Source organism: Dromiciops gliroides, chromosome 5 (assembly GCF_019393635.1).
Source record: "Dromiciops gliroides isolate mDroGli1 chromosome 5, mDroGli1.pri, whole genome shotgun sequence".
NCBI classification, from domain to species: domain Eukaryota; kingdom Metazoa; phylum Chordata; class Mammalia; order Microbiotheria; family Microbiotheriidae; genus Dromiciops; species Dromiciops gliroides.
The window spans coordinates 61,333,569-61,358,420 of record NC_057865.1 but is presented as its reverse complement, the minus strand read 5'-3'; the positions used below and the strand labels follow the sequence as shown (position 1 = coordinate 61,358,420).

Below are 24,852 nucleotides of genomic sequence, written 5' to 3'. Positions count from 1 at the left end.
GGGGATTTCCTCCTAAGTATCTGAAGTACTTTTTCTTTTTTAGTGAGGCAATTGGGGTTAAGTGACTTGCCCAGGGTCACACAGCTACTAAGTGTTAAGTGTCTGAGGCTGCATTTGAACTCAGGCCCTCCTGACTCCAGGGCCGGTGCTCTATCCACTGCACCACCTAGCTGCCCATCTGAAGTACTTTTAATGATCCCATACTGCCGACTGTCACAGAGATGCATCTTTGATAACACTGATATTGTGTGAGTGATGCTATTTAGTCACACATGCTTCTCCATCAGAAGAATCCGCAACGAAGGTGACCCAGAGGGAAGTGGGAAGACTCAGCACACCACATTGCAGTTGTCTGCTGCATCTGACCAGTGGTGACTTAAATGGAAGAAGGAGTATAAAGGGCATCATTGAGCACCCCAAAAGGAGGTGCATGCTGGTCATGCAGAGAGAGGGAGGTGGAACTAATGGACTTCCTGAAAGCTCTCCTACTCCCCACAAAATACTAAAATACCCAAAGAGAGCCTCCAGGGCATTGTCACAGGATGGAGAGTGGATGGGCTGTGTTCTAAAACAAGCAACCTGGCAAGTTAGATAGCCAGAAGAAGTGCACAGAGTGATGGACCTGGATTCAGGATAGACCTGAAATCAAATTCTGCCCCAAACTCTTACTAGCTGTGTGACCCTAGACAAATCACTCCATCTCTGTTATCCTGTTTCCTTATTTCTAAAATGGGGATGCTTATAGTACCTACATTCAAGAGTTGTTGTCAGGATAAAATGAGATAATATTTGTAAAGCACTTTGAAAGCATTAATTGAACTGACTAGACCATAATGTGAAATCACAGTCATGAGCTTGTCATCAGTGGGCTCTCCACATTCTCTGCATTCAGACCCCCAAAACTCTAGGTGTCTGTAAGAAAGCAACCTCACAAATGAATATCGTTGGTGACAAGGGAGACTTGTGGTAAGATACTGTGAATGAAAGTATCTACTCCAAACCTTGCACAACTGAAGGAACACTAACACTCCTCAGTCAGCAGGGTCACCTTGGGCACACATACAAAAGCGAATAGCTATTGGGCCTGTGCTGTAAGAAATTAGAATTCATTTGGACTGGGTAAACCACCAAATTTGGAATATGAAGGGTTTTTTTAGATGCATAAATTGATCATTAGCAAGATTCAGCTATGATCATTTCAATACTGAAGAAAATACAGATAAAACCATTTTTGTAGAGGGTTCATTTGTTTTTAAATAAGAAAATAATCCATGCATAGGCATGTATTAGTTTGTTTATGTAGAAAGTGGATTGCCATTTTTTTAAAAGCCCTAGAATTAAATTCAGCAAATATTCCTTGAGCACTATGCCAGGAATTGCAAGGGAATACAAAGAAGAATAAGACAACCCCTGCTCAAAAAGCATAGATTCTACTGTCTGCTTGCATCCTCCTCAATACCTTGGCTACCACTACCCTCACCTTCAACAAGTGATCTCACATTCAATACTACTGATATTGAGGTCACCCGAGTCTTAGCTCATGGCTTCCACCTCGTTAGTACCCACTCTCTCTGCAACCCCTGCAGTTTGCCTCTGGCCACTGAAATTGCTCTTTCAAAGGTCATGACTGACCTCATTGTCAAATCCAATGGACATTTTTTTCTTTTTTTTTTTTCTTTCTTCATTCTCCTTGATCTGTCTGTAGCATTTGACCCCGTCAACCATTTGGCATTCATTCAACAGCTGTTGTAAAAGAAGGCTGGAAAGATAGAGAAACAGGAGGCTGTGGAAAGCCAGTTTGAACAACTAGTGTTGACACTGTCAAGAGAATGCGAGGAAGGGCAAATCAGGTGTAGGAGAAAGATTTAAGGCTTTCTTTCATACTTTTTTTTTTTTGTGAGGCAGTTGGGGTTAAGTGACTTGCCCAGGGTCACACAGCTAGTAAGTGTTAAGTGTCTGAAGCTGGATTTTAACTCAGGTCCTCCTGAATCCAGGGCCAGTGCTCTATCCAATGTGCCACCTAGCTGCCCCTCTTTCATACTTTCTAAACCCTTGGCCTCCATATGATGCTTTCCTGGTTGTCCCATTTCTCTGTCAACCCCCCAGTGATTCCTCTTCATCAAAGCATGGAACTTTCTTCAAGGTGTGGATATTCTTCAAGACACTGTCCACAGGCCCTTTCTCTTCTTCACAAAACCAAGTTAACCCACTGTTTCCTGCTATTCCTTATACTCTGCCATCTCTATGAATTTATGTCTATTGCCCCCCTTGCCTAGAATGAAATACTTCACCTATTGAAATCTCGTCTGTCTTTTAAGGACCAGTCGGGTGCCACTTTGTCCATGAATATTTCACCACCCTCCTCAGCTCACAGTGACCATCTCTCCCTCCTAGAAACTCTCAGATCACCCTGTCTAACTTCTCCTCATCACCTGTCACATTCTAATTTGTGATATAGTTATTTGTGTACATGCCTTATCCCTTCTACTAGATTGTAAGCTCCTTGTTGGTAGAGACTGTATCATATCCCTAGTTGTATCCCCAGACTAACACAGTGGCCTCCATATAATAGGGACGGAGTTAACATTTGTTGGAATGGAAGGAAATATAGAGATAATAGCTGAAGACCTGGGAGGTGGTAAGATAGAAGTGGGTTGAGAACAAAACCTTGGGAAGTGGCTACACTTGAGGGTCATAAGACAAAGAGAGGTACTGTAGCATAGAATCAATGAAGACCTGAGGTTGAGACCTGCCTTGTGTGTGATCTTGGGCAAGTCACTTCCCTTCTCTGGTAGCCAGACTAGATTATCCCTAAGGTCTCTCCCAACTCTAAGTCAAGGGAAGTAGAATAAAGAGAAAAAAAGTGATGTGGTATTTTCCAGATCAGAGATTCAGGATTGAGTATCAATGGGCCACATTTATGGAAATCCTTATCTTGCCTCATCTTAACATACTTTCCAATGGAAGGGTGGCCATTGCTGCTGCCATGATTATCATCTAAAACATTTATTTAGTGCTTGTCATAAAGATGTAATCACTTTAAGAAATGTCATATTTTACAAGACAAAAAATTTGTCCAACTTAATGTTTCATTTCTGTCAGTGTCACTAAGAGATGTTTTGTGGGAGATAACAGGGATCAACCATAATATATACACGAAAGATGAAGAATGCCCCCTGAACATAATAACCCCATGGACCGATTAATCAATCAATAGCTTTCTCTTGTCAGACTCTCTGCTACCTTGAAGTCTCTCATAAGAAAAAGTATCTTCAGGGCATACATGAAAATGAATGAGCGAATGGAAAAGCATTAACTAAATATTTTTTGATATGCCAAATACTACAGTAAACACTGGGAATACAAACACAAGAGTGAGACAGCCTCTTCTTTCAAAGATCTTACGTTCACATGGTGGGTGGGAGAATACAGAGAGGACAGTGGTGGTCAGGGAGGGATGGTCAGTCAGGTCTGGGAAATCTCCAAGATGAGGACAGAGAACGTGAAGAAGAGAAAGATCATTTATTAAGTATCTGCTATGTGCTTTGTGCTAAGTGCTTTACAAATATCTCATATGATCCTCACAACCCCTTGAGGTAGACACTCAGTTTCCTCAACTATGGCGGACAGAGTTTAAGTGACTTGCCTGGGATCATACAATTAGTACATGTCTGAGGCTGGCTTTGAATTTAGGTCTTGCTGACTCTGGGGCCAGCTTTCTAATTCACTGTACGATGTAGTTGGCTCAAATGAGGACAGTCAATTAACATTCCCTTTGTAGAGGCAATGGTAGTACTGATTATAATTATCAGAGTAAGAGCTAAAACTACTGAGATAACTATAGTGCTCTGACAGATTTTATGTCGAGTAATAGGGAGTGTTCTCCAGTATCATGGAAAATGCAAAATCAAAAGAAGGATTCCCTACCTGCAGTAGAGTTCTACAGTTACTCCTGTACACTGATGACATTGTACTAATGCAGGGGATCATCACAGAACTATTTCAGTGTCATCCACAGCAACTCAAGAGATGGGTCAAACTATCAGTCTAGAACAAAGACAAAAGGGTCTCAAAATCAATGTGTAAAAAAAGAAATAAAAAAGAAAAATAAACTGCTTAAAAGAATCTCATTATCAACATTTTTAATACCCAAATTAAAACTATGACTTCCACTTTGCTAAATATTCAATTTCTACAAGTATGTTAAATCTTCAGTTTCTGCAAGTATGCAATTATGTGAAACGCAAGTTATCCATAAACGGTAGATAGCACAGAGAATGGTAGTGAATGGTAAATTGAGAATTTAAACTGAAAACCCCCAATTGCTTCTTACCTTCATAATCCTCCTCACTGAGCTCAACAGCTTAAAAAACAATGGTTTCTTCATTTTTATGCCTATATAGTTTATACACAAGTAAGAACAGAGAGAAATCCCTTTTAAAATATATCTTGATATCTTCCAAAATACATTTATTCTTCTGTCCTATTAGTAAGTATATGCCCTAGAATAGCACAGTTCATTGTATGAGTAGAGGGTCACCTCTTCCATTCATTCAAGAATGTATATAGTCAATCTGCTAAAATTGAGTAATTTCTTGTATTTTACAAAAAGTCTGGTTGGGTCTGAAAATGTATCAGAAGCTATTTAGTAACTTTCCCACTAATGATCTTTCCACTGGTCCAAAAAGGAAATTAATTTTAGAAGAGTCCAAAGAAAGTTACTTTTTTCAGATAAAATTAGGCACAGGTCATTACTTTAAATTACAAGAGAAATTTACAGAGTAATGGTGCACAGATGAGCTTTCCAAAGGATATCCAGTCCTTTATTAAGCACATGCTAACTGTGGTCAACTGTGACCAATTTGGTTTATTACTCTCCACAAGAGTTTGAACTGAGATTAAGCAGTTAATTTAATTGAGAAATGTTGGATGAACTTGAACTGTTTCTTAGACATGAAAGACTAGAGACTTTCTTTGCTAAAATATAAAGTATTCAATATGGTGAATTAATCTTTGACAATTTGGCCTTGTTATTTCTTTAGTTCATTTGTATATCAAAAAAGGAGAAAGAGGTTTGTCTTTCAGATTCATAATTACCACTCCTCTTTGCATGGATGTAGAGCCAAATGACAAAGGCCCTAAACAGTGTAATAATTCTATTACCAAAAAGTGTGTATTCCTATTTGGACTATAAAAATTGGCTACAGTTTTTCCCCATGTGACATTGGCTCTCATATGTATCATTAGCACACCTGGGTGGGGGGGAGATTGAAGACATTTAACTAGTGAGGGAAAAAATAACAAAAACAAAACCCCGGGAATGAATAAAATCACAGTAAATTTCAGTAGCAGACAAAACGACTCCAGAGTTAAGGAATTTTTATAACTTTTTCTCCTGCTTTCATTCATTAAAAAACAAAATGCAGAAGTTTACTTCTTTATTTACAAAATAATCTCCAAAACTGCTTCCTACATAAGCCATGGGAATGTGGAACAGCATGACAACATCTCATTGAAACATTAGTGATAACTTTATCAGTAGTGTGTGACACAAGGTAGCACAAGACTCTTAAAATGTGTCCTCATCATATGTGTCTGTAAACCCTTTAGATACTTTTTTTTTGTCTTTAAGAAGATCAAAACTCTCGGGGTAATTTTGCTACTTTTGCTCCCCCCCCAAAAAAAACCCTGAATTGTTTCATGGGCTCTAAATTGTTCTCAGCAATTCAGAGACAGAAAATCTTTGAATAAATTACAAAATCACCCTTAATGTTACTAGTGACTCTTTAAATGGAATTTTTCATTCAAACTTTGTCATTAAAATAGAAAGGCCTTTTGGTTGTGACCATACAAGCATACTAAATGGTATATGTTTGTGATACTGAATGAATCTGGCCCATATGCTGCACTGCAAAGCTACATGAATGAAGCATTTACCAAATCAGGCCCACCACATTAAACAGAAAAACAATCTTTATTCATGGTAACTTATCAGTTTCAATTAATCAACCCTAACAATGGAAATTCTGATGTGTTCAAGCAACTTGAAAGCAATAGGTCATCTCCAGGGCAGCCATGTTGTGTCTTTGTGCCTATGGCTTGGAACAAAGCTACATCTCCAATAAATATACATACATATACATACATACATGTGCATCTATATCCATACAAATGTACAGTTCTGTGGATGCCCCTTCATCCATATGAAGGCATGTTTGTTGCTTATGATTGGTTTTTTTGGGGGGGGTCATAACAAATTTCATTATTTTCCTCCAAGTATTAGTTTTGGAGCTGTGTAAGTTTAAACAAAAGAAAAGACATTCCCATTGGCTGACCATCCTTTCAGTTTCTGTGCCACTATGTGAATGGTATTGTGCAGAGGGTTCCAATGGTATTGAAAAGGGGTAACCATTGGTTTGATTTGGTTACACGGTTTCGTAAAGAGCTCCCTCCCACTGCCTTAGGGTCTGTGAAAGGTCCCTGACCTGTTTAGAACTGCCAAGTGAAATGTCATGTCGCCCCTCCCAAGTGGGAGTATCTGCATTCATTTGATCAGTATAAAAAATGGTTGGGGATGGTGAGATCAGTGCTTTTGAATTGCAATTTATAGCAGTTTACAAAAATGCACATTGTTGGAAAAGAAAACATGGAAGTGTTTCTTTCCAAATTGCATTACCTGTGAAATGTCATTAGTCTTCTAAGGATAGTTACATCCTATTTTTTTAATTATTTAAGAGAGTTATTTCAACTAAAGAAAATCAGAATCTTATTACATGATGACTTCATGTTGTTGCCTCGAACAAGACATTTTAGTTTTTGCCTCAGATTTGAGAAGGATGGGGTTTCTGGGTCCATTCTTAGAATTAACTTACCTAGGGATTGCTTCCATTTAATGATTCTGACAACCAATCGTATCAATAAATTGCTGTAACAGAATATTCTTTTCCCAGATTGTAGAACAAGCTTAATTTGTTCTACAAATTTGTTAATTAAGCACCTAATGTTCACTTGTTTGCAGTTATACATTGCATTTTTCTATGTGTCCCATACACCTTCCTTCTGGCAGTGCTTTCACTCAAATCTAAATACACAGCAGAGATCCTGGAAGTGTGTGTATGTGTGTGTGTGTAGAGTTTTGTGAAGTCCAAATTATAGAAACACTATCTGCTTCATGCTAAGCATTACCATGAGATTGAATTTTGACTTAGGTGTTTTCATTAAAAGAAATATTACCCATATTCATCAAACCTTTAAAAGTACATATGAATTTCATGTCAAAGTAGTTGAAATGGTCACAGAAGTTAAAAGAAACTTGAGAATCAAATATTGTCTTAGGGTTTTCTAAGTTCTACCCCATCCCCCCCCCCGAAAAAAATCCTTAATATTAGTTTTAAACAGCCAGTAATCTGGATGTCTCACTTTAGGAAGTGTTTACAGGTGGCTAGTGGGGACTGGGTGGGAATTGCTTCAAGGGAGATGGGGGCCTCTTCTTTTGACCAAAGAAAAGCTGAATTTTGGAAAATGCTCTAGTGGCTTGGGCTGGTATTGATATTTGACTTGAAGAAGGAAAGGCCCCTTTTCCCTTAGGATTGGCTCAGATGCATCCAATAGCCCTCGACTTTGAACATTCCGCCAGTGAAAACAGAGCTTGTCACTTTTTTATCTTTGTTCATGTTAAGCTTAGGAATGACAGCCAAGCTCTGTGTGTTTCCCTCTCCCATTGCCCTGGCTGTAGTGACCACATTGACACCTACCGGTGCCCAAAGGCTACAGTTCTTTGTTGCCTTCTCCACGCTCCTGGATTTCACTGGGATTAGTTAGTAGCTCCATTGTTCGTGTTCAAAGCTGTAACATCAGATTCCCATGTTTGGGCCTTCCCAGCTCAGACCCCCAACACTCCCCTCACAATCCATGAAACAGGTAAAATTCCCTTCCCACCAGGACAGAACAGGAGACAGCAGGACCCAGAATGGGGCCCTGGATATTCCCCTCATAACTGAATCCAAATAGAGAATATGTGGTAACCTGTAGGATCAGTACTTGCTGGGACTTGTTTTTATATCTTCCTCCATTATGTTTCAAAGGAGAAAAGAGTTAGAAATGTAAAATTTTAAATCTCTCATTTTTCAGAGATAAAAATTAGCCCTGAATCTTATAAAAGTCACTTTTCCTCCATGCCATGGCTCCCCACCCCCCACCCCCCCCCAACAGCTGCTCCAGCCCTGGGAAGGGGACACTGTTGAAGGTCACTCACTGACCCTACTGATTTGATCACAACCACCTATAAAGTCAATTTCAAAGGTTCTAGGACAGCAGGAATCCAGTGAAAAGCAGCTAAGGAGACCTAAAGTCTGGTTTTAGAAGAATTTGCACTATGAAACAGGGAAAAGGCCAATTTCCCAGGGAGGACATATTTTGTTTCTGAGAGTTGTTTGTTTTTTGTTTTTGTTTTACCATGCATAGAATCATAGGAGCTAGAGCTGAAAGGCATCTTAAAGAGCATTCATTGTGAGGCTCTCATTTGACAGAGGGGGAAACTAAGGTCCAATGACTATACATGACTTGCCCAAGTCCATACAAGGAGTAAGTAACAAAGGTTGGGAATTCCAACCCAAATCCCCTGGTTCCAAATTCAGTGTTCTTCCCACTAAACAAATCACAGACCAAGGTGGGTTGAAGGCCTGGACTCCCATATAAAGTTCATGATCACTACTAGAAAGCAGTAGTCAGTGCCTAGATTTGAGCTGCGTTCGCCTTGTTTGGATGGGGCCCCTCTTTGTAGGCGCGAGGTATACAAGTCTCATGTCTTCCATCTTTTGTTGCAGTGGTGATTTCGGAAGAAGATGAAGATGTTGATATTCAATATACATAATGATCAATGCCCCAAGAATAACAAAGGGGCAGAAAACAGAGTACCAGGAGAAGACAAATGCAGTGATAAGGTCTTGACTTTACCTTAGTTTCAGATAGCCAATTTATCAGTTTATAAATTAACTGTTTAACCTTTCCCCCCTCCCCACCCAGATTGTTCCTGGAATGAGCTCCTATAGTTGAAGAGGAAGCCCTGCAGGTTGCCCCATCAGCTCTCAAAGTATGCTTTCCTCAAGCCTTTTAAAATGCGCGTTCAGGTTAAACCCTGGGCCAGACAGATCCTCCAGGGGCTGCCTCAACCCTCAGCTCTGTGGCACTATCTCCCTGCCCACCCTAGGGCCTGGGTTGTGTGCAAAGGAGCATTCTTCAATAAAGACGTTTACCAAAACTAGGATTGTCCGGTGCCCGCTGTAATCCAGAAGACGTCAGTATTGGCTCCCACCTCCAGGCAGATCCAAGAAGCAGAAATAAAGTCCGACCAATGATGCCACCTCCCTACATAAATCAGACAGCTGGGCAGCTGCCTTTACTGAACTAATCTCCATTTTGGAAGCCAAAAAGGTTAGGGGTTGTTGGTGAGCTCTTCCTGCTTAACACACTAGCGTTGGCGCAGAGTTCCTTATTAAGGAAAGGAATGTTCTGATTTTAAATGTCCCCCCCCCCCAAAAAAAAATTAGTTTCCTGCTGGAAAGTCAAGAGACTCCATCGTTTACTTTTCTTGAAAACCAGGATTAAAGTGTGGGCTATTTATCACATTTGAAAAATGAAGGACCACTCTTTCTTCCTTTACATCCATTCATGCGTAATGTTCAGCTTCCACTTTCACCCTAACCAAAATTTTCAAGACTGTAGCGTCAGTAATACCCTTTTAAGAACTCCCCTCCGCTGATATGTTACTAGATCCTTATTAAGCCGCAGGAAATATAGTTCTGATAGTTACCTATAGCTGAAATTCCCTGGCGCAAACAGAAAACTCTGGGGACAGACAACTCCTCTGTGCGTAAAAAGGAAGCAAAAGATTTAACTGGAAAAGTGCCTCGCTATTCTCAACCCGAGTACTTGGGGTGGCACAGCGCAGCCCAGCATTATTCGAGCTTCATCTACTATGCACTATATACCACCGTCTCCAAAGGATTGTTGCCCTAGAAACTTGTTTTAAATCTCCTGCTATATATCAACACCTTGTTTTAGCAGTCTTTGGCTGAATTACAGTTACACAGTTTGGCGCTTCTTTCAAATTTCCTCCCATCAGTTTGGCCAAAGAAAGGAATTTTTCTCCTTTAGAAATGAATCGGCTTAATTAGTAAGTAGATTAATGGCAATTGCTGGTGAGTTGGTTTCCAGCAGAGTTTCACCAGAGAGGGTTAATCGGAGTCAGGTCTGGAATCTTTCCCAGAACTGGCTGCCAGCCATTTCCACCAACCAATCAACCCTACAAGAAACGGAACGAGTGAAACAGAGTTTATATTCTCACTGCCATTATGCCTGCCCTAAATTCCTAGGAAGCAGGCTAGCAGTTGGGGGTGCAACGTGTTGTTTCTTCATTCCCGAATGGCAACAGAAGCTTTAGAGGTTTCATCTTCGAAATGTATTAAAAACCAACAGAGAATTTCAAGCAACATGGAACATGTCTTCAAGGAAAAGCCCAGACGTTGTGGAAACTCCTGGGGGCCCCTTGACAATGTCCGAGCTAGAGAAGCTAGCAAACTTTCCCAAACTAATTCCTCTACCGACAAGGTCTTTCAAAAGTTTTCCCGAGTGTTTTGCAATCGTTTCCATTTACTTTTTTCCATAGTGATAAAAATGCTTTCATAGTTTAACCCGCAGCTGCATTAGTCTTGCAAAAAAAAAAATCCCTGCTGAGAAATGCATATAATAGGAAAAACAGATCGGCTGGACAGCAGTGTAATTAATGCCAGAAAGGGCTGAGGCCGGTTTCATAGTTTGTCTTTTGAGGATATCAAGACGAGACCTGGTGAAAAATGACGCATGCTTTAGCATTTCAGAAAAGCTGGCAACTGGCAGAGCCTTTACTTTTTTTTCTTCTTTGACTTCATGCCGCTGAACAAAGAGGTCGGCAGAACTAGCTAGGTTGTAATGAGTTCTATGTCCCTAGCACATTAAGTGCATCATGGAAACATATTGTATCGAAATAGTTTGGAGGAGAATACTGGGGATGAAAGAGAATGGGTGCTTTGATCAGCTCCCTGGGGTCCTGAGTGCGCACAGACCGACTTGCAAGGAGTTATTCAGCTCCAGCGAGACACACTTACAACACCATTCAAAGAAATTTGCATATCTGTAATTTATCACATTGGTCCTGAACATTTTTGCAAGGTAAATAAAAGTTGGCTGAATAAAAAATATCAATCATCACAGATATAGGGGAAACTGTGAAGCCAGTTTTTCCTTAAAAAAAAAAAGTCCATAAATGCAAAGTTTTATCGCTGGTTTTATTTTAAACAATCCCTGAAAGCAGTAGGTTATCCTCTGGGGAAGTTATTAGAGTGGCCTCAGACCCCTTCCAATGTTACTGTTCTGAAGTTAAAGGATTAAGTTTTGAAGTTTTTCTCAAAAGCTGAAACTTCACACCGACACTGGTGTCTATAAGCAGGACGCACGGTCCAGATGAAATCGTATAGACTTTGGAGAAGATGATTTAGCTTTCAGTCTTTCCTTACCGTCTGCAAACGTTAAGATTAAATCTCTCCCATCCTCTCGTTCATTTCACTTGTGTTTGTTAACGTGTCAAACTTGTTTGCAAAACTTAGCAGCTCTGGAGGATAAAATGTCCAGAGAACTGGTCAATAGGGAAATTTCCTTTCTAATTCTCCTAGAAGAGTTAACAGGCAGGCATTGTTTGGCTTTTTTTTTTTTTAAACAACTCCAGTTAACAGCAAACAAGACTCTTCAACTTGACCTTGGAAAAGGGCTATGTGCCTGTAGATAATCTATCAACCGACCCCGGATGACAATGATGTATTTCAAAGTATTGTCAGATGAAAAGATTGATAAATATGCTGCTGCAAAGAGTGAGAACTTTGAAAACAGGCAAGAAGTAAATGGTGTAGAGTGTGCCTCTTCCACCTCCTCCTCCTCCTCCTCCCTGGTCCTCTGAGAGTGAGCCTGCCTGGTAGAAGAGGGGCCAGTAAATCAGCCCCGTAATATTTCTTAAGGGGCACGGAAAAGCTGTGAACAGTACTTCTCATATTAAACGCAATATTTCTTTGCTTTCGCGGGGAACAAAAGTCATAGCAAGACGTCTTTATGGCTAATTCAGTCAAAGGCACATCTCTGGTTCCCCTGCAGAAAGGTCAGTGTCGTTGTGTTTGGTCCACCGAGGGGGTGTTTTCACACTGAAAACTAAGCCAGCTGTCCCTGTCATACACTCACCATTGGGGAGCGCGCACTGTGCATGGTTATTAGCCACATTCTACACCTGCAAAATATACCGATTTCCAAGACTTTTCAGGCTCCCCCCACTCTTCTTATTCCACACACACACCCCCTCCCGCCTTCTAAACTTTGACAACACAATTCAAGCCCAGGATGAAAGCGCTGGAGGCAAGAGAAACGTCGGGAAGGGGGAGACTTGACAAGCGTCTCGTGGGTGTCTATTGAGCTGCTATCAAAGAGACTTCAAGTATGTTGTTTTTTTTTAAGTATGAGAAACTTGCAAGTAATTGCGTCGAGGCGTCACACATTTGTTGCTGGCTCAAGTGCTATTTGCTGAACCCTAATATTTAATTATGCGCGCAGGCACTAGGTTTGGGGCTGTAGCCAAACGTCCTTCATTTAGAAGTGGCTCATTTTGTTTTTTGTTTTTAGCTTTATTTGCATTTAATATGCCAACGATCAAGGCCCTGTCAGCACTTCATCTTTCCATTGAATATATACATATATTTAAAACACCCCAAAACTCACATCCTCCAGCACCCAGTTGCTGTATTTTCATCATATTTTCCCAATTTGAATGTCTGGGGGGGGGGAAATCATCCGGGTGTCATAGAACTCTAAGACGATACAATCTAAGAGGCAGAGGGACTTTAAGGCCATTTAGGACAACCATTGCCTGAGAAGGAACCCCTGTATAACTTTCCCCAAAAGTCCTCTAGTCACTACTTGAAGACCTCCCGTGACAGGGAACTCACTACCTATTCAAGCAGCCCGTTTCACTTTTGGGCAGCTCTAATTATTAGGAAATTATAGATGACAGATGCCTCAGAAACCGATTTCGAGTTTGAATGAAGTTTGGGGTGCAACCCAAATAAGAGGCTAAAGGCGATACCATAGAGCGATCAAGGGGGGAAATTTTCCCCAAATGGGGGGGGGTGTCTTTCAGAAACGTGCACCTTAAAAGTGAAACTCCTCACACACCACTCAGTTGCTCAGGAACAAGGCCAGCGGGGAAGAGACCAGCTTCCTCCAGCAGCTTTTGTTTGGGGACGCGAAGGTGGAAGGGAGTAGGGGTGGGGCAGGTATAGAATTTTCCTTCTGCTCCCCCAGGAAGAAGTAAAGAACCCCTGACGTGTTTCTGCCCGTGATCCTTGCGCGATCCTTCACCCCAAACTTCGAGGAGCTTAATGAGCAAGCTCCTGAATGGAGAAAGTGACTGGACTCACTGGCCCCATGTGGGTTCTCAGGAAAAAAAAAAAAAAGACCGGGATGCGTAGAGGCTAGGCCTTGTCAGTGAACTTAGGGAGGGGCTGCGGAGGGTCCCCCGTCCAGGTGCAGAATCCGCAGATCCAGCCTAGGGGTGTGTGGAAGGGGATCCGGCCTCAAGCCTGGCAAAACCTCCCAGGCTCTCCAAGTGGTTTCAGAGCAACAAGTTGCCCGGAACAGGTGCATGCGCCTGGGGAGTTGGGGCGCCCAGCTGTTAGGGGGGCAGAGAGCCCGAGGCCTCTGGCGGGGCAAGGTCAGACCCCCCCAGAGGGAGAGAAAGGTGCCGAGATCAGCGGGAGGCTCGCGGCTCCCCCCGCCACCACAGATAACTTGGGCGTCCAGAGCCCGGGACAGCAAACAGCTCTATATAAGCTGGAGTGTTAGCAGACTTTGGGGGCTCAGCTCAGGCTTGGGGAGGAGGCCTCCCCAGGACTCCCAGTGGAGCCGGGGGGGTCGTGCCCTAGCGCCTCCTGCTGGCAGGCCCAGGTGCCAAACTCAGCACCTCCACTGGGCCCCTCATTCCCCGGCCCGAAGGCTGCTTCCCGGGGCCCCTCTTGGAGACCTCCATGCGCAAAGATAGCGGAGCTGTGGACGGTCCCGTCGGCGGCCCGCTCTTCCCAGGCTCCAGGGAACCCCGGTGGCGTCTGGGCCGGTACTGAGGTGGGAGCTGGGACTGGGCCGGACCCGGGGGCCGCCACCCCCGACTCCTCCCCGGGCTCCCTAGGGCCCTACGGCCGAGAAGCCGCGGGCGGGGCGCATGCGCGCCTCAGGCCCGGGTCCCTCCCCAGCTAGCCGACTGGGGGAAAGTTTGGCGAAGTTTGCAGGGGCTGCGGCGGGCCTCCAGGCGGCCCGGACCTCCCGGAAGGGGAGGCTCGGAGCCCCCCGGGCTCCCAGGGCTCGGCTCGGGAGGGGCCCCGAGGCCCGAGAGGCGCCAGAAGGTAGGGCGAGGGAGGCCTTTTGTGTGTGCCACAGGAGAGGCCCTTGCGCACAAACGCAGAGGCGCGCGCCGCCGCCACAGCCGCCGCAGCCGCCGCCACCGCCTCCCGGGCTGCACCTCGGCCACTGAGGCGTTTCATTACCGCCGGAGCCCTTCCCCCGCCGCCCCCCTGCACCCGCTTTTGTTCGCCCTGAAAGTAATGCTGTGAATTCAAAGAAATGACAATATTTTCTATCGGCTTGAAAGTCCAAGAGAAGAGCCCTTGAGCTTGGCAAAAATCAGGCAAATCATTCATCGTGCCACCCCGCACCTGTGGTCTTGGCATTGAAAACCCTCCAGACCTATTTCTATTAAACTTAATTATTCCCCCAAAGCACACAATGGTTGAAATGGAGCAGGTTGGAGTCTGTTTATTGGTGGTAAATGTTTTTCTGAAGATCTTCTGAATCTCATTGTTAGCTCGTTGTTTGAGGCTGCCCTCTTTCTTTCAGGCTAGAGTAGCCTTGGACTTTTCAATTTTCAATCGTAACATCTGCTTAATCGTACGGATCAAAATATGGAGACACAAAACATATGTAATGGTTGATTTGTTAAATCCTGGTAATGAGTTATTAACAAGGGAAAACAATAGGCCAGGATGGTGAGAGCCTTATGGTAACAGAGTCACTTTATGTAACGCCTGACGTTCCCCTTCTTGATAAATGGAACTAAGGTCTGAACGCCAGGTGATAGCAAGAAAATCAATGTCTTTAGGGGCCAGCACTGAGACTTTTTTTCTTCTATGTGAAAAATTAGGAGACATAAAATTTAATTGGCTGATCAGGGGGGGAGGGGGAAACAGTGGTCTTAAGTTTAATTGCCAGTAGGCTTAGCAAGGGAGACAAAACAAGATTTGGGCCTGTTTGTTTGCTTGCATCCCAGCTTCAAGTCCAAGTGTATCATTGAAAATGTGTTTTATTATAACACATGTCATGCTTTACAGTTCCCATATTGTGTAAAGACAATGGTTAATGGTACATTAAAGACAAGCAAACCATGCCAACACGTCTTGGAGACATTGTAAGGGCCTCTCTCTTTGCTTGTTTTAGGCAGCTGCAGTCCAGGACCTAGAAACACAAAAAAAGAAGTTTGAAATACCAGGTGCATCCTAGAGAACCACGACAGGGATTGATATGTTATAGCCCAGGACATGAACCTAGCAATAAAGATATCATTCCGATTGTTTGCCGCTTCCACGGCATGTCAAGCAAAGAGGCGCCTGAGCAGTCTCTTTTCTGGCAGCCCAGCTCTCCCTCCCTGGGTTTCCCTATCTCCCTCAGCCAAATCCGAACACCTGTTGGCCAGGCCTCACATCCCATCGTGGGAATCGTTTCCTACCAGTGATTCCAGATCTCTAAAATGCAATTTGTTGTGGAATTATTTAGGACCATTCCCACAGGCTGCAGAATGCTTTGGAAAGGCAGAGGGAGGGAGGGAGGGAGAGAGAGAGGGTAAGGGAGGGAGAGGGCTTTACCCAGGAGGGTTTACCAGGGAGCACTCAACTGGTGTTTGTTCAACCTCGCAGCTGGTACTCGGTGCCACCGCAAAGACACATTAATGGAAATGGGATGAGTTCACGGATTGAAGAGGTTTCACACCCTCTCCATGAAGGGGCATTAATCCTAATATTGGCAGATTAGCAACCCTGGGAATCACACGGAGAAGGATTCACAGTGGCCTGGACGAGGCCAGCTCTTTATGCGCAGTGCTCTGGGGCCTGGTCGGCTTACTCTCTTTCTCTTCTACCCCTTTCTTCCTCGCAGAACGCAGAGATTCGGGCTTTCAACCTTTTATGGGGCCTTTTTCATAACCCACATTGTCTCCTCCGTGGAAAGCGAGGGACTTCCCAAACGAAGCTGGGTGTCAGTGGTCACTTGCTTTGTACTTAGCAGTATCTCATCTCCTCCTCCCCCTCCACATTTCACCTCTCTTTGCCCACCCCAACCCCCAGTGGAAAAACTTTGTGATGGAAAAAAGAAAAAGCAGCAGGAGGAGGAGGAGGGGCGGGGGTGGAGCAGAGAGAAGAGGCGACAGTTTCCAAGTCTCTTCGAAAACGGGGAAAGCGACCTCTTTGCGATGTCTTTTTCTGTTTTGATAGAAATAAGACACCAAAACTCTGGGTTTCTGCCCGTCAAGGGGGTGGGGAAGGGGGAGACGGGTGGGGTTCGAGGAGAGGAGGGATAGGAGGGGCTGTCTGGGTTCCCTCTGCCTGGTCACTCCCACTCTGACATAGAGGCAGAGACAGACACCGGAACCCTGTGGGCTGGGGGTGGGGAGGGGCGGGGATGACCTACATGTGGGGGCAGAGGGGAGGGCGGAGAAATAAACTTCTGACTCCCATTCCTGTTTTTATGATTCTTCCTTAAACTGTTGCCCCCTCCTCATTCCTTCTGTCTCCAACACAGTGCAAGTCAAATTCCTAGTTGGATATAGGTTCCTTGGGAAGGGATCTCGCCAACTTTCCAGTAGAGAGATCATAAAATGCACCTTACACTGGATTTGCTGCTTCTTTATTATGCTAAATGGTCTCGGGCACTAAAGGCGGACTTTAGAATCTGCCTGTCCCGTGGCACTCGGCGGTGGTGCGGCGCTCAGAGCCTCAATGGGCACCATGGGTGTTCTAGGGTTGGAGGGTTTGGGTCAGTAAGACACAGGCTTTCCAGAAGTCGAATTTGGAAAAGTGCTTTTATAATCACTTATCCAAAAGGCCGGGGGGGGGGGGTGTGCAGGGGGGGAATTGGAAGGAAAAGAGGCAGGCGACTTAGAAGGTTGAATACCTGTCACTCAATCTGCCCACACGCTGGTCCTTACAGTGCCAAGCAATATTTACTGACCAGTAAAGCCTTCCAGCCGGAGCAAATCTCCCAGCCAGACTGTGCAACTAGAAGAGAGAGCCCCGGGAATCAGTTACACCAGGGCAGCTCTCCTCTCCTTCCCCCAAAGAGGGAGAGAGACCCTGAAATGATACTTTCGTTCTGCTTTTCCTGCAGCATTTTTTTTTTTAGGGACCGAGGCACTAGAATGAATGGATTATGAGTAAATAAAAAGAAACTGTCAGTCTCTTTGAAGGTTGTGTTTAAAGGGACTTGCCAAGTCAGGACAGGAGAGTGACAAGATAGAGACCCTGGTGTTTTACATGCGAAGCCCGGCTCTTCCGCTTGATCTGCACCATACTAAAGGATGTGTTGAAGCATTGAATCACCTCCCCCCCTAAAAAGGGGGGGGCGCGCCAAAAGAAAAGGTGCCACCTCACAATGATTGTAGTGTTTTGACTTCGTAGTGCCGAATTGCTATAGCCAATTGAAATGAAGGTCTACACACTCACAGAAAACGGGGCAACACTTCCATAACTTATAATTAAGTTGGAGTCCGAATAACATTTGACTTTCTAATGAGTGTAATGAGATTACATGCCTGATAGAAGCATTTGTGCAAAAGCGACTTTCTGTGTTTAATGAGGGCCTAATACCCAGGACAAAATCGAATTATTTTCTCTCCTCTCATTTTCCCTATTCTCTTTTCTTTCCTCTTCCTTCTTCTTCTCTCTCCCTCCCTCTTCTTTTCCTTCCCTCTCTCCCTCTCAGTATGCGTCTCAGTCTGTCTCTCTGTTCTCTCTACCTCTCTGTCGATCTCTGTCTCTCGTACCTTCCTGTTTTTGATTCTGTCTTCTGTCTCACTGTCTCTCCTTGTTTCTGTCTTTCTCTGACTATCTCTGTTTCTGTCAGTCTCTTTGTCTCTGTCTCTATCTGTGTCTCTCTTCCCCTCCCTCATAAAATTCAGCTTTAATTGTAAAAACTTTCCAGTTTTTCAGAAAAGATAAAATGCTCTAAGAATGGAAAAGATTGGTGGGATGTGATAAGGAAGAATTTAAGGGCGAAGGAAGGTTTGGGGATCATATATATCTGTGTGCCTCGGCAGCTTTCACTGCATGGGGATGGCTAGAGGGGATTTCCTCTTTAATTACTGTTGGATGAAGTCCATAGCATCCACGGGAGCATAGGGGAACACTCAATGTGTATGTAAGTAGGTTAAAGCGATTAGCACCCTGGCAACATATTGCTTCCGATTTGTCAGTTCTACAAGTAAGTGAGTATTGGGGGGAAATTAGGAATTATACCTTGGTTAGCCAGGCATCACTTCTCCTCTGCTCATCAGGTCAGCTCTGAAACATTGGAGCCCCGGGCCTGGAGCCTCGGGTACCACGGGAAAATCAGCACCTGTGGTGCTGGCCAGCAGCAGTAACAGTAGCAACATGCACTTCCAGGTCCACCACATGCTCCTCCTTTCTCCCTTTGCCGACCACTCTCCTCTACCCTCCCCACTCTTATCCCCAAGCGTAGACCAGACTGACCATTCTCCCTTATCTGCTCTAGCTTCAACTCACTTTGTCCCTTTTCCATTTGTCCCTGTGAGTAGTAGCAGTCTCTGGAACTAGGACCTATGGCCCTGAAGCCTGGGATGCTCAGAAGCAGATTGGAGGTGAGTTGGCAGGATTGTGGAGGGAGCTCATGCCAGAGTTGAGGCAGGCGGGCCTTCAGGACTGCCTTCGGGCAGCAGCTTCCTCTTGACCTCAATTCCAGCCACAAATCCTCCTCTCTCCACCCTCCCCTACCCCAGTCAGGGCAGGAGTTTGCCAGTTTTGTTAAAAACTCCATCATCTCATCTTCCTCTAAGCATCCTTTCCAGTCCCTCAGGTGGACCCCAAATTGCTGGCTTGCAAAAAAGATTCTATTGGAGTTTAAGATGAATTAAACACAGGGAAGAAACATTACAAAAATGGTTTGGCCTAACCTTCATCTTTTCCCACCTGCAACACACACTTTTTCTTATTTCTCCCTATCCCCGGTCTTCTATTTCCTAAACTGTTTGCATTTTTCTGGAAACTATGCTCAGACTTCCCCACTGTCAGTTTTTGTTCATTGCTGAGATTACCCTTTGTATCCTCCTGTGTTCTAGGCCAGCCTCTCCTCCAGTGTCTCCCCAGTGTGTGGCTGTCCATCCCCACTTCCACCCCTCCAATTGACCCAGGGCATTTGTGAATGCCTGTGCAGTTGGTGGGCTCCACTTGAATTAGCCGATGAAAACTTTGGAAATGTATGGTTGATTCTTCAACTTGATACAGGGGTGTGAGCTCTCGGAAATGAACCAAAATAACTATTGCTAAGATTCTAAATGGAGACTGAGAAAGTGAATGTCTTTTGAAAGCAGATTGATGGTGACCTGAGAAGAACTGTGGAGAGAATCCCTCTTTCAGTCATTCATGAAGGAGATACAAAAGGGCATTACTCCTTTGGGGAACATTTCATTTCTCAGGCAGAACCATAGATTTAGAGGTGATTCAAGACCCCTTCCATTCTACAAGTATGAGTGAGAGGGGTAAAGTGATTTGCTAATAGTTAATAAGTGTCTGAATTAGGATTTGAGGTCCTGTCTCCTTGACTCCAATGATAGAGCTCTAGCCACCACAACACCTCTGCCCCCAGAAGCTGCTGAAGTTGACACAGGTCAAGCAAGGGCCCAAGGTCACACAGGGAGTAAGTAGCCGAATCAGAACCCAGGTTCTCTACTCCACCTCTAGTACTCTTGCCAGTACACTAGGACAGCACCTCTACTCCTAAAATCATAGGGTTTAGAGCTAGAAGGGGCTTTATCTATTTAGGCCAACTCCAACATAGGATAATCTCTATCATCTTCTAGATAAGGAAAATGAAACCCAGGAGAGGTAAAGGAAGTGACTGTGCCAACATCTGTCCTACTTACCTCACAGGGTTTTTGTGATACCATATGTCAAAACATTGTAAATAGTAAAGTGCTTCATGGAAGTAAGGTTAGTTTTGACCTCTCTCTCTCCCTCCCATTCCTTCCTAAATGGATATACCAGATAGCATATAAATGCATACATACACTCACATTCGCATTTTTTTCTCCCCCTGAGTTGGTTTAACTTCCCAGAGTGGATTGCCCCCGCTTCCCCCCCCCCATTCCTCTTGATGGTAAGTAAATGATGTAGGTAAAGGGAAAGTGTAAATCATATTTATTAACAACACAATAAACCATATCCGGTAATAAATTATCATTCGTTCTGGCAAGAGTTTTTCCAGTCTTGTAGAGTTCTGCCAAAGGTGCTGTGAAGATTGTATACTATTGCATATATATTTTTTTTAAAAATCAGGATAAATTATATAAATTATGCATTTTTAAAAAGATAGTCTACTTCATTAACTTTTCTGAGTAATAAATAGATAAATAACAAACTGTTGATTGCCATTAGGGAAATGTGATTCTTAAATTAAATTTACAATAGAGATATTTACATCTGCAGTGTGCACGGAGGCACAATCAGTGGGAGGCTGGTGTCCTTAGGACACAAAATCAAAGGGAGGTTCATTCTCTATGTTGTTGAGGGAGGATTTGTTGTTTAGTTTCCTAGGGTCTTCTGGAGTCCACACTTTCGCTGTTCGAATAATGTTTTGCTCTTTGAGTTGCTTTTCATCTGTCCAGGAGAGAGAATGCCCTGCCAGGGGCGGAAGTCCGTAATCTGGGTCGCTGGGGGATGGGGATCCTAAGCAGATAAGGGGGGGAAAAAAGAAGATTGTAAATATCTAGTTAAACACTCAGTGTTCCCTTCTATTAGCATTCTCCTTATCTGTTCCAATGGAGCAGGTGTCTAACGGTTCCTCAGAGAAGACCCTCTCCCCAGTCTCCTTTACCCTTCCTTGGGTTTTTCCTTTTCTCTACCCCATTTCACTTGTCCTGTCTATGACTAGTCTGCCCATTCCCAATGCCTTCAGGGGCCGCCTGGCGCACGCCCTCTTTTAACTAAGGTCAGAGGGGAGAGAGTTTTTCTAGTTATTGAAAGGAGGGGAGGGGCGGGGGCGGGGGCACAAGCTCTGGTGAAAGCTGGCTCTGAGCTCTAGGGTTGCGCTTGTCTCCTGGGCTGACTCGTGTGTGTGTCTGTCTGTCTGCCTGTGTCCGTGTCCGTGTCCGTGTCCGTGTCCGTGTCTGTGTCTGTCTATCTGTCTGTGTCGGTGTCTCTCCCTGTGGACTGGCTAGTTGGGCTGCTGCGCCGGTCGTGGGATGCCTGTGTTTCTATGGGTTACTATCTGTGAGCCCTCTTCTAACTTGGGTCTTTCTCAGGACTGGGTCCACTCCCTCCCCGGACTGAGGGGGCCACTTACGGGTGCCCCTGTGGCAGATGATGACCTTCTTGGCCTGGCTCCCGAGACCGTCCCCTCCCAGGCCACCGCCGGCCCCAGCTCTGACGTAGCCTCCGCTTCCTCCTCCCCGCAGGGGCAGGTCGGACTGTACGAGCTCGCTCAGGAAGTTGATGTAGCCGATGGCAAGGCGCAGCGTGTCCACCTTGGAGAGCCGCTTCTCGTAGGGCAGCGTAGGGATGTGCGAGCGCAGCCCCTCGAAGGCGTCATTGATGGACTGCATCCGCCGCCTCTCCCGCACGTTGGCCGCCTGCCGCAACTGCTGCAGCTCTGCCTCGGAGCGCACCCGCCGCCGCCGCCGCGCCGCCGCCGCCGCCGCTGCTGCGGCCGCAGCGGCTGCGCTGCTCAGTCCCCGCAGCCGCCCCCCAGGGGAAAGCATCGAGGTGCTCCCGGGGCACGGATAGGCGAGGCAGGGCGCGGGAGACGCGGGGCCGGGGGAGTCTGGGAAGCCGCCGCCGCCTGGGGGCGCCCCGGCCTCGCAGCAGAAACCGCCTCCGTCGTCCGCCTCCTCGGGGACCCGCGGCGGCACCACCGGAGGGTGCTGGGCTGACTGGGCAGGAGGCAGAAGCAGCCGCGCTCCATCCCGGTAGTAGTACTCGTGTAGCTGGTGGCTGAGAAAGTCCACCTCCGCCTGCTCGTCGGGCAGCAGCTCGTCGCCGTCCTCCAGGGGGTCCCGGGAGGATTGGTCCGTAAAGAAGTCCTCCTCATCGAAATAGGGCGAGGGGAAGGCGTCCAGCCCCCCCGGGAAGTGCTCCAGAAGCACTGCGTCCATGCTCGCCGCCTCGGGGCTTAGGCTGTGCCACGCAGTGCCCCTCGCCCTCCTCCTTACTTTGCGCTACTTCCCCCCTGCTCGCCTCCCTTCTTCCTCTGAGACTTGGTGCACCGAAGGTAGGTGAGGACTGTCTTCTCCACTCCCACCCCTCCCACCCGCCCCCGCCCTCGGGAACTGTTGCAGACGCTCAGGTTACGAGGCTGCAGCCGTCGCGGCAGTGCTGCGCGCTCTGGAGGGCTATCGGGACTTGCTAGGGCTGAGGACCGGCACGCGAGGATTCTTATAACTACATCCACAGGCGCGTGCCATGGACCAGCCGTGCCAGCCAATCAGAGTGCGAGGGGTGCGTGCAGGGGTAAGGGGGGGGTTGTGGAGGAGGGAGGCACTGACTGATTTGGAGAGTGGGGTGGGTGGGGAGGACAGAGATGGAACCTAGAGAGCAGACGTGACGGCTTTCTAGTCCCCTCCCCTCCCCTTGCCTCCCCTTGCTTCCCCTTCATGTCTCAGAAAGCCTAGGGGTAAAGGAGGGGGCGGAGCCCACACGGGGAGGGAGGGGAGACAAGGGCGGGGGCCATAAAGTCCTCCCCTTCTCAAAGCTTTTGCACCTGCGCGCACTGCCCCACAAGGGCACCTGTGGCTTGGCTTGAGGGTTCCTGAGCTTGAGTGGAGGAGAGCGGGTCCCCTCGCCCCAGTGAGAAACACGGAACTCACGATGCTCTATTCCACGACATTCCTACGAGAAACTTCTCTGCACATCGGAGAAGAGCCAGAGGAGCGAGTACAGGATGCTCCACTAATAGAAGACTGGGTAGTCCAGGGGCCAGTCTCTCTGTCTCTGTCTTTGTTTCTCTGTTTATGTCTGTCTCTCGCTCGCTCGCTCCGTCTCTGTGTCTCTGTGTCTGTCTCTCTGTCTCTGTCTCTCTGTGTCTCTCTGTGTCTGTCTCTGTCTGTATGTCTGTCTGTCTATCTCTCTCTCTCTCACACACACACACACACAAACTTGGACTCCTCCTCCCCCCCCCCCCAGTCTCAGTAATTATATCTGGGGCTAGACTGTGATGCCTTCCCTGCACCGTGGGATCTTGACCCCTTGGATTGCTTTTTTTTTTTTAAGCGCAAAAAAGTTAAGACCAATGCCACCGTCGAGTTCGGAAATTCATCCTTTAGAGCTCCTGGGTGACCTCTCTGAGGTACTGGGCAAGCTGAGGATGGGTGGGGAGACGGGAAAATTGGGCCATCCTGCGCGTAGGATTTGTTCTCGTTTTCTCTGTATGTCTGGTTCTCTGGGACAAACTCCAGCTGCCAAAAGACACAGGAACAACGGCAGGAGAAAGAGAGACAGAGACAGGGAGACAGAAACAGAGAGAGACGGGAGCGGGGGTTGGGGGGGGGGTGCGCGTGGACAGAGACGGGAGAGACCGACCCAGACAGACAGGAGAAAGATAGGTGAGGGTTTGTCTCTTAGGATCGCTCAGCAGAGCACGTTTCTATCTGAGAGCAAATGGGGAACCGAGAGTTCGAAGCAATACATCCTGATTAAAAGGGGGATCCTTTGAAACTTCTGGGCTTGTGTTTACCCAGGGAAGGTATACAAGTTAAAAGGGGAAAGTCAAAGTCAAGGCGGCTCACCTTTCTGGCCTTTCTAGCCTCCTCTGCCGCCTCGATGTTAAAACACCAACGACTGCTCTTTGTGCCGAGGCTCCGACTTGGCCATTCTATGACCGATTTCGGTGGGCTACTCTTTTCCTTAGTTCAAGGGCAGTAAAGGAACCCTTTATAGTTCAAAACAATCGTTTGATTGTCTCTTCATCAAAACACTGTTGGAAATGAAGTTTCAGGCTCCCCTCAGGCACATTTATGAACTTCAGCCGGCAGGCACGTGTTCATTCAAAAGAGGCGAGAGATACAGTAGGAAACTCAGAAGGCGTCTTTCTACACTGGTGTTTTCTTTTCTTAGACATTTGCCCTCCCTGAAGTTTCTGGGGATGCACGTACTCCCTTTAGAAAACTAGAGCCCACCGACCTGAACTGTGGTTTGAAAATATTGGCTGGTGTTAGACATTTCATTGACTTTTGGAGGGAAACTTCTAAAGTTAGGAGAATTCATTTCTTCAAATATGCAAGGAGAAAACAATACCGATTTACTCTGGACCTGGGATTAAGATGTGAAGTAAATCTGTAAAGACATACAGCTAATTTGGACTCAGTGATGAGCTTTGGGGGAGGAGGACTACGTTTGAAGATTAGATCATATTCATCCATCCATTCGACAAATATCTATTAAACAGCCTCTTAATGTGCCAAGCACTGGGCATAAAAAGCCCAAAGTAAAAGTCAGCCCCCTAGAAGAGTTTCTC

General features: G+C 45.8%; 2 protein-coding genes across 2 annotated transcripts in view; one reads left to right on the top strand and one right to left on the bottom strand.

Annotated features, from left to right (window-relative positions):
- The window catches only part of C5H10orf67 (chromosome 5 C10orf67 homolog), a 105,557-nt gene extending 96,624 nt beyond the window's left edge, over nucleotides 1-8,933 (top strand). Inside the window, exon 17 of the mRNA XM_043967512.1 lies at nucleotides 8,826-8,933. Within this exon, the coding sequence (XP_043823447.1) occupies nucleotides 8,826-8,872 (47 nt within the window). The 3' untranslated portion in view covers nucleotides 8,873-8,933. The remainder of the gene's footprint in view (nucleotides 1-8,825) is intronic.
- Nucleotides 8,934-20,868: 11,935 nt separating this feature from the next.
- On the bottom strand, nucleotides 20,869-22,495 carry PTF1A (pancreas associated transcription factor 1a). The gene is made up of 2 exons (XM_043965340.1): nucleotides 21,688-22,495; nucleotides 20,869-21,071 (listed from the first exon to the last, which is right to left on the bottom strand). Exons 1-2 carry the CDS (start codon nucleotides 22,493-22,495, stop codon nucleotides 20,869-20,871), a joined length of 1,011 nt encoding a protein of 336 aa, XP_043821275.1.
- Nucleotides 22,496-24,852: the final 2,357 nt, after the last annotated feature.